The sequence below is a fragment of the Crocodylus porosus genome, unplaced genomic scaffold (genome assembly GCF_001723895.1).
Source record: "Crocodylus porosus isolate Cpor-Errol unplaced genomic scaffold, CroPor_comp1, whole genome shotgun sequence".
Taxonomy (NCBI): domain Eukaryota; kingdom Metazoa; phylum Chordata; order Crocodylia; family Crocodylidae; genus Crocodylus; species Crocodylus porosus.
The window spans coordinates 5,868,249-5,878,225 of NW_017728911.1; the positions used below are offsets into that span (position 1 = coordinate 5,868,249).

The 9,977-nt window shown below is 40.6% G+C and overlaps 1 protein-coding gene across 2 annotated transcripts in view; it reads right to left on the reverse strand.

Annotated features, from left to right (window-relative positions):
* Positions 1-3,045: 3,045 nt before the first annotated feature.
* HMG20A (high mobility group 20A) overlaps positions 3,046-9,977 on the reverse strand; it is an 82,254-nt gene continuing 75,322 nt past the window's right edge. For both annotated transcript variants that reach the window (XM_019533351.1, XM_019533350.1), the window contains 4 exons: positions 9,620-9,695; positions 7,956-8,171; positions 7,308-7,451; positions 3,046-5,027 (listed from right to left, as the gene is read on the reverse strand). In XM_019533351.1, the coding sequence (XP_019388896.1) occupies positions 7,315-7,451; positions 7,956-8,171; positions 9,620-9,695 (429 nt within the window). In that variant the 3' untranslated portion in view covers positions 3,046-5,027; positions 7,308-7,314. The remainder of the gene's footprint in view (positions 5,028-7,307; positions 7,452-7,955; positions 8,172-9,619; positions 9,696-9,977) is intronic.

The window sequence follows — 9,977 nt, forward strand, 5'->3', positions numbered from 1 at the left end:
CACACTCAGCCAGTTTTCACATCCATGTAGTGCTGAGGAGTATGGGACAGAAAGTCATATGTTTGCACGAACATCTCATTCTCCTGAGCTCTCCACTCACATTTTCCTCTTCTCTTCTCTTTAAAGTTGTGTCCTAACAGAATCTCAGTGGCATCTGCTGTTCATTATTTATTTTAAGACACTGGAAGTTCTGAGAACCTTCATTGATACTGATGCTGTACTAGTATCTACACAATTTTTAACAACAGGTTGGAGATTGTACTAGATTTTAAAAAGTCAGTCTTTTGCTTCCCTATAGTTCCCAGGCTCAAATATTTACATTTTTATAGCACTGTGGAGCTCATCTGGGCCTCCAGTTACCAAAATACCTATTACTGCAATGGTACTAATCCATTGGCACTGTTTTTAGGATCTGACTTGCTTAAAGACCATATTAATTCTTTTACTAGTTAATAAATGCAGACAGTTCACTATTTATACCAGAAAGCAAACTCCACATGTACATATAAATCTGTAGTTTTTAAATTAAAAAGAGGGCAATGTGTGATTATACCTATGAAATCCCAATGAGAAAATTAAAAAAAGCTGACACTAACAGCAATGAGGAAGGAAGAGAAAAATTATCCAGCATTCACTGAGAGACCATTGCAGAAGAACTGAAGGATAACCTTTACCTCAAGCTGGACTGAATGTATGTTCCAGGTTCCAAGGCAAGTAACACAGCTGAACTTAAGCCAAGTGTAAACCCCATATACACTGACAGGAAACTGCCCAAGGGACAGGAAGAATCTGTGAGCTCTTCCTCAAAAAAAAAAAATCTAACCTCCCCCCACTTCCAGTAAAACATTATTCATCACTGCTTTGACCCAGTAACTGCACAGTAAAGAGGGATTAAGAAACAGTAGAAACAACAAGTGGAAGCATTATAATGCGTTAAATTTTTTTAAAAAGAAAGCCTGATTGGCCACCATCTGCAGCTTGATGCCAGAAGCAGGGTTAGCAGCACTGGCTGGAAAAGAAACTTAACTTTGTCTGGCATGATGAACTTCTTGTAGTTTTTTGTTACTTTTGCAGGTGTGCACCAGTCCTGCATTTGCCAGTGATACAGACAGAAAAACACTAGTGGGTGCCCTCATATGAGGGGTACACTGGATGCCCTCCATCTTGCAACTTTTTAAATCTAGAGAAAGGTGTTATGCCAAATATTCATGGTTGAAAGCAAACCTGAAATGAGCACTACCTATTCCAGATATCAGGAGTAGAACCAAGCTTTTTGTTGTAAATATACAGAACAAGTTATCAGACTTGACTGTCATAATAATCAGGTGTGGGCATGGGAATAAACTAAACATATCATTGCCTAAAGCACTGTGACATTGGAATTAATTCTGATGGGAAGAAAATATCCAGCCAGAAGCCTTCTTCATGTTAAGAATATGTTCCCAAAGTAGGAGCCATGCAAGGTTAGAAACTAGTTCACAGTCCAGGGGGCAGAAGGAGAAGACAGGTGGCAGATTCTGGGAGGGACAGGAAAAGAAGTTGAGAGCCAGGGACCACAGCAATATGGAAGGTAATTACAAGAAGAAGGAAAAAATATATAGTGGGGAGAAACTGAGGGAGAGATAAAAAATGAGGACAGAAGGGTGAAGGCAAAGAGACTGAGGCCATGTTTAGTTGACTCAGGTTGGATGACCAAGGATGATATGCTATTCATTGCATAGGGATAACCCCAATATGGATTCAGTCAAACTATTATATCTTAATTGGCCTCACCAGTTTAACCGTGCCTTATACTCCTCAAATGAAGCAAGAAGCTATACTTCAAAGGAAGACATCTATGCACCACTATCTCTTTTCAGTAAAATCCATTTTTGCACAGAAAAACAAAGGATTGGGAACAGCCATCAGTTCTGATAGACAGGGTAAGAGCTGAGCATTCTCCCCCACCCTGGTTTGCACTTCACCTTCACATAAAAATGAATTACTGCCCATCAAGTTGTTCTAAGATCCATTAAAACAACAGAACTTCAAACAGGTACAACGTCATTTGAATGAACAATTGGAGAAACAAACACATTACTGATTTGGATTGCCTAAGTGTTGGTGATTAATGTGGAGTTAACAAAGTCTCTCAGACAAGTAGGCAATGCTGGTTAAGATTTCTCATTAAAATGCAGTTAAAATTGAATCAGAATGGATTCAATGTTGAACAGTTTTAATGAAGCAAATGTCAAGCAAGCACATCAACTTCTTAAAAAACAAAGGAAGTCTAAAAGTTTAATTACAAAAACATTTGTACAGAAAACTTGGCATTTTAACAATTCCAAACACATTAATCCAACAAATGGACTCCATTTTCATGTATTTTTGTTAACATTTTCCTCAGTGAAGAAAGCATCCTACTTCTCTCCTCATCGCCCACCTAATTTTTTTTGTCAGCCAACACACTGAAAAATGTAAACTGAAGTGACACTCATAAAAAACACTGAAAAGGCAAAGCCCATTTTTCATAAGATTAATCAGTGCAGAGATGAAGATTCTTAATAAGACAAAGTAAGACTGCTGGAGAGCAAGAACCAAATTTTTCCCTAGCAACTGTGAAATGTAACATGGCATCAGATCTCTCCCTTTTTGTGGGTGGGAGAAATTTGTCAGTCAGTATCCCACAAACAGTAACTACCTCTTTGAATAATCCATCTAAGAATGGCCATGCTTTGTCCAATTGAGATGTATTGGCAACATGCCAAGAGTGGATGGCTGCTTCCAATTTGTTTAAGACACTGCTGTGTGTAACCACTCACACCTTAAATGTAGAGATGTGCAAGGCAGAGGGGCTCAAGGTGGATCAAACTTGGCAGAGGGGCTCAAGGTGGATCAAACTAGGCATTTCATACCAAGTCCTGGAGTCAGTCAGGTACACCACTATACTGATGACAAGTTACCACAGACTGAACTGAAAAACTCAGTGGGCCAACTTTGGCTGAGTTGTACTGTCCAACTGCACAGTAACTGGATGCATGTCTGAGTAGGGGCGAGTGCTTTTTCTTGAGGCACTATTAGCATTCAGGATTTCCTCCCATAACCTCTTGTTCATTATAGAATTCATAAACAGTTCATGCCAACATCAGCAGGTCTTGTGAGTGTTAAAAAATGGAAGTAAATGAAACAAAAGCTGTGGTTCATTTGAATGAACTCTCTCATTTTCAAGACATAAGAAAAATGTCCCTCCATGAAGGAAGACCTGTTGCTCAGCTGTAGTCAAAGCATCAGCAGTGAGCTTAGGAAACCCTGACTCAAATGGCTTTGACTTGGAGGCAGCTTCAGAAAGGTGTGAAGTCTGTCAGTGTAGCATTGGAAACCCCACCTCCCCTACTATTTAATCTTCCAGCATAAAACTTAGTCCAATGCCTGCACTACAGATACATGAAAGTCATACTGATTGCACCAATGAGGCCAAGTAATAAAAGCATTCCCCAACTCATAACAGGAAAATCTTTAAGGCCGTCTGAAAGAGAAGCAAGGAAGGTATCATGTAGGAGTGAGAGAATAGTTTATCCATCATAGTAAAGCCCAAAAGTTTCATCATACTAAAGCCCAAAAGTATCCAATAAGTACACAACAGGAACCTAAATGAATAATCTGGCAGAAATGAAGGGTTGCAAAAATCTGCATAAATTGGTATAGACACTAGATACCTCTATCTTTGATAATGAGATATGGTGCAGCTCAGAAAGTACAGAGCCTAGCAAGCAAAGCAACACTTGATGAGATTAAAAGGCCATTTAGGAATATCGTAAGTACAAAGCTATAGTCTCCATAAATGTTGCTTAATAATAAATGTGCAGGGAGTCATGGAATGAACTGTGGAATTCTATGGGAAACCGCTTCCCCGTTAAAACACCTCTCTGCTGTTATAATTTACTTCCAGAGCAATATATGCACTTCTACACATGCAGTTTCTTAGGTGCTACAATACCAGAAGGGTACTGAAAAATGTAATTCCACTGTCTATTTCTCTGTGTTTAAAGAGATACCACTTTGAACACAAGATCACACTTTCATGCTACAGCTCAGAGTAAATTAGACTAAGCAACACAGCAATGGAAAGAAAAGCCACATGTTTTGGTCTCAAAAAAAAGTTGTACTTTTCCTGCAGGCTATGGGGAGCTGACCTTTCACTTTCTCTCTTGATTACCACTGACCTTTTCAGTAGTAAAATACTCCAACAGACATTTTCAAGAGATAAGAACACCAGTCTTGCTGAAAAGCAGGACACTGTACATGAGGGAAAGGTACTTGGAAACCAGAGCTGGGTGGGGGGATGGGGGGATGAGAAAAGAGTCCCTCCTTTGAAGCAACTCAGTCATGAAGCACTAACTACATCCAAGACCAGGCAGAGAGGAACCTCACACTGTAGGATGTAGGCAAGCCCAACCCCTTCCCCCAGGGTAATGCTGAAGAGAAGCTTGTTTTGAAGATAGCAGGCAGGGCAGGATGGTACACTAATGAAGACCCAGTGTTGCAGTGAAGAACCTAGGTGTTGCTATGCTGAGCACCAATAAACAGGAAAAGGACAGGAGAAGACTGGAAGGGAGGAAGGTAACTCCACAGCTTAAAATTTTAAGACAAAAAAAGAGCGAGAGAGAGAAAACAATGCAACATTTCAAATATCTATTTCCACAACAGAAAGGCTGACTTCACTTTACAGACTGGGAAGGTTCACCTCCAAGGCCATCCAGTCCACTGCATTTGTACTTCCCACATCAAGCAGAAATGACAGGAAACTGAAGATTGCACCAAATTCACATGCTCTGAAAGATCTACATACAGGACAGTTCAGAGGTTTTGCAGGTGGTGCCTGTGGCTTTTTAGGAGCTTTTAATGCACTGAAATGTTTGCTCCAGAAGCAAGCTCTGCAGGCAGGGACCAGGACAAATCCTGCCTCCTACCCCCAGTTTGTTTCCACCATGGCTTCTCATTCCTCAGTGGCTGAATCACTTTTGTTAAGCATCCCTGGGCCACAAGACCTGCAGATGAAACAGAAAAATAAGCAGTAGAAGTGTATACTAATCCATTGAGATGAAACAGGGCTTTGTGGTGATATTTTTGGATGGTTAATTTGAATCTTTCTGTTCTTCACTCCTTTGTAATAAAACTATTTATTAAGAACTTTAGCCAGCAAGTAACAGCTCAACTCCAAGTATACTGTCCCTGACAAATACTGTAATTGTAAAAACAAATAGCTTTCTGTTAAATTTATAATGTGCTTCTAAACATCAAGAAAACTGCTTGGTCAGCTACAGATGCTATTTGGGAGAACATATGTGCAAGCTAACATGGGACACAATGGTGCTGACAATTTACCAATCAGATTCAGTATGTGGCTATTGTGTTCATTTCTTTTTCTTCTTCTATTTCAAGGTACTCTCTTTTATTCAGAAGTTCTACCTTCTCCTGTGGTTACACCCACACTGACCCCACCCCTCCTCCCTCAAATGATTTTAGCTACTGCCAAGTGAGTGTCAGAGTAATTAATTACATTGTGAGTATCTGGAACATCAGGCCTTGTTGTCTGTACATATTTGTATAATGAAGCTAGGTCAGTATTAATCGCATCTTACAACTGCCTCTTCTACTTTTTCTGGGGGTAAGGGAATGGGAGTTGTATTTTTAACCATAACTGGGGACAAAAAATTTTGGAGCAAAGATTATTTTTCCCAACTGCTTGCAGCTGAATCCAATTTCTTCAAGAGTAAAATATTTACATTTTGAAACCACACAAAATGTCTGCAACTCTTAACAAATAAGAATCCTCCAGAGCTTTCCATGGCAGCTGGGAACCAAAGCCTACAGCAGACACTTTCTAGATTTTAGTAGCCTTGAGTTAGGTTTTTCTGGCAAGGTACTTTAAAGAGAAAACATCCATCTCTGGGCCTGGAGTGCCCTTCCAGCACCTGACTGATAGGAAATCACTTGGCCAGTTACCAGATTCTGTCACAGACACTCCCATCCCCCAGTTCTCTCTCTTTAAGTTTACAGCAGTAATAATTGAAAGCAGTGTGTGAAAATGAGAAGGCTGATGAGCTACTGAAAATCCCAGACCTAGAGCTACAAGCTGTTCCCCTTCATAAATGGAAGCAGTAATGCCACTTATTTATTCTACTGGGAGCTCAGTCATCTTTTAGAACTATAGTCCGTTCCATCTGGCTACCCATTAGAAGGACAATGATCTTTTAGCTTAAGCCATGCTGTAACGGGGAACATTTAATTAATTGCTCTATGCAATATCACAAAAGGTCAGGACCAAGAAGGATGACAAGTCCTGCCTTCATATTTGCAGATAGACCCCGTCCCATCATAACATGGTGAACCAGAGTTTTATTTGCTTTTATACATACCATTCGAAACTCACATTATATAAATTTGTTCTGCATGTATGCCCAAATAATCCAAGCCCGTGTACTTGTGACAACAAAAGCAGGGAAGAGATTCATGTCCAAGGCCTTTGATTCCCAAAAGCTACTCTAGAATCCTGTTACCTCACCATGATGTGCAATATGAGAGTACTGTGGCATGGCAGAATGTGTGTATTTTTTTTGTTTGTATATTTTTCAGCGAGTCTCCTATTAGGATTTTCCCAGCTAGTCAGCCGCAAAACAAAATGTGCAGAATCGCGATCTCTATAGTACTACATATATAACCATAAGATCATCAACACCCAGTAAATGTTATGGGTGGACCTGACTCAGTATAACTGAAATCTTTTTACCCACACATCTTCAGATACAAATGATCTTGACATGTAACCAATTTGACAGTCTGTACATGTTATGGATTTGATAGCTGCAAGATGTTAAGTAGCCGTGAATTAGCTGGCGTACAACATTTTTAAGATAAAAGGCTCTTTCATTGATTATCAGAACCCATGCTTTTTGTGGAATTCTTCAGATTCACCATGCTTAAGGGAAACAATATTTTTCTGCATTATCATTTTCCATAGCTTTACTAGCTAGTAGGTCATACATGTGAAGGAATATTTTTCCTTTTCTCTTTTCCTTTGGCAATCTATTCCATACTATTCACTTGACATACCAGTCAAGGTGCGAAATGATCTTGCAACCCTGCCAAGAATTTATGTACGAGTCAAGGATTGAATTTTCTAAGTAAAAAATAGGAGATGTACATCCAGTTCCCACTGAAAATAAAATGGGGTGGAGCATCTAACTACCTTTTGTGGTTTTGACAAAAACATCTCTCAAGAGATACAGTGCTGGCAAGCAAACCAATCTGAAGGAGGGAGTACTTACCCAATCACTAACGTTCAAGTCGGTTTACCACTTCTCGGACTGTGGCTATGAGGTTCTCATTCTCCTGTGGGTTAGCCAGGATAATACTGTGCAGTCTATTCATGTATGAATCAATGGTTTCCATTGTAGGGGTCTCTCCAGTGCCTATAGTAAATATAACAGAACAAAGGGAAAAAAAAAACCACAGGACATTTAGATGACTGCAGAAATACCAAATATTACCTACCATTCCAAGGAGGATTAGTGTTAAAATGGAAACATACTCCATGGGGGAAAGTTGTTAGAGCCAAAGTAATGTAACTAAAGCACAGTATAAATCATTAGCAACAAAACAAAGTGCTACATAGCTGTATGGTACCATTCATGGATTCCTGTGACAGACTAAGTGGGACTATCAGTTCCCCACTACCACTTAAGAAAAGAAAATTCCCAGCACAGAGCAGTAATGCTAACATGTTCCAGCACTGGGACAAGGCAGAGTTAACTCCATACAGCTCCTTGCACTCATTATCAGGGTTCCAACATCCAGCAAAGACAAGGCACAGAAATAAATCTACATCACAGAATAGGAACAACTCAATGTGCCATACAACAAACAGCAGTTTGGCTTAACCATGGACAAAGGGTATTCAGAAGGAAAAGGATTACCTGGCAGTGGGACTCCAGCAAAGCTGCTGGTAAGTGCCTGCCTCAAGGTCTCGAGGTGCTGCTGCAGCACTGTGTTCCGGCTGCGCTCCTGTATCACATCTACCTCCAGCTTCTCTACTGCAGTGCGCATACTTTCCACATGCTTCTGCAGGGCAGCATTTCTTTCCTCAAACTCCATGTTGGATTTGCGCAGCTGCCGCAGCTCTGCCTCACGGGCTGTGAATACCCCCACCAAAAAAAGAGACATGAAATGTACCTATAAAAATTACCCCAGTGATTGCTGAAGAGTAAAGCAGAATGCTCCAAGGCATCTGCTCAGCTAAAGATGATTAAAAGAATGAATGCAATTTTGGGCTACAAATGAAAAGGTATCACTCCACAGAGCAGGGAGTTGATAGAACCCAGACTATGTCATACAGGTCAGAGTCTTTTAATATCCAAGGGATAATGACAACTTAGAGAGTTCAGAGCAGAAGAAAAAAAATGAATAGGGCGATTGATTTAGGACAGGGGCTGGCAATTATTTTGGGCAAAAGGCCACTTAGTGAGTTTTGACAAGCCATCGAGGGCCACATGACAGGCAGCCCAGGGCAGATAAATATTAATTTTCTAAATTTTTTAGGGGCCCTGCAGGCCAGATACAATGGCCTGGCAGGCTGCATCTGGTCCCCAGGCCGTATTTTGCCCACCGCTGATGTAGGAAGTAAGATTAGAAGAACTATTGTGAACATGTTCAGTCCAGTATAGCTTAGCAATATAAGGACAAGAGGACTAGCAACATGACAGTCATCTAGGATCTCTTTACACATGCTTTGGAGTGGAGGTGTGGCACTTTAATTAGAGTGGCTCTCAGGAGCCACTTTAATTAAAGTGCCCACCATGTCTCATGTATTCAGTGTCCTGTACTTTAAAATGGTGGCAGAGGTACTTTAAAGCTTGTTGAATGAGTTTTAATTAGTGAACATGCCCTTGCTGCCATTTTGAAGCATGGGGACACTGAATACATATAACGCTGAGGCTGCTGGAGCGTGCTTATTAGCACATTCCAGCAGACTCCGTTAAGCAAGTCTGTTCCAATGTGTTCTCATTAGGACACATCGGAGCAGGCATTGGGCACGTGCACAGGTGCCCCTTAGTATCAGAAGGATATACATCTAAGTTGAACATGAGGAAAAATGTCTGAAGCTTGAAATCTATTAGATTGTGGCATTATCTTCTAAGGAAACTGGCAGAAACCCCATCATTATGGGCTTGTAACAATCCAAACAAATACAGAAATGGAAAATATTTTGTAGGAATGGTTTTGGCCATAGGTTACAGCCTAGGTGATTTACTTGGCTTTCCCCAAATTTAATTTCAGTGACTGTTAATTAAATCTTACTAGCATCTCCACTCTACGCAACAATTCTAGCTAGGAAAGTCATGGACATTAGCATCTCTCAATTTACCTACAGCTTGTACCCATTCTCAGCAGGAAAATCTGGAATGGCTGTCTACTCATCATGTATACTTGTAAAAGGTATGGTATCTACACTAACACACTGAACCATGGAATTTCATTCATGTAAAGTCTTCTGCCACCACCGCTCTCCTTCCCCAATATTTCAGCTGGATTGACAGTTCTGTGACAAAGCTGCTAGAAATAGTGTTTGAATTTAATTCACCTTTACTATGATTCAGGAACTCTTCTGTGAAGATTGGAATATCAAAAACAGATCTTTCCTTTGTGTCTCCTTCCTTCTGCAGGGAGAAAACAAGACATGGTTAAAAGCTAACCTTTGACATCAAATACATCTACCAAGCTAATGATTAAGATAGTGGAAATTCATTTGTGTGTCTGATTTCCTTAAATTAGCCACAGGGCAAACCAAGGAATAGGTGGACCAGTTTTATGCTGAACACATACCGTATTTTTCGGACCATAAGACGCACTTTTTCCCCCCCAAAAGTGGGGGGAAAACGAGGGTGCGTCTTATGGTCCGAAGGTGTGTGTCCCGGGGAGACGGGGCGGAGCTTGCCCGC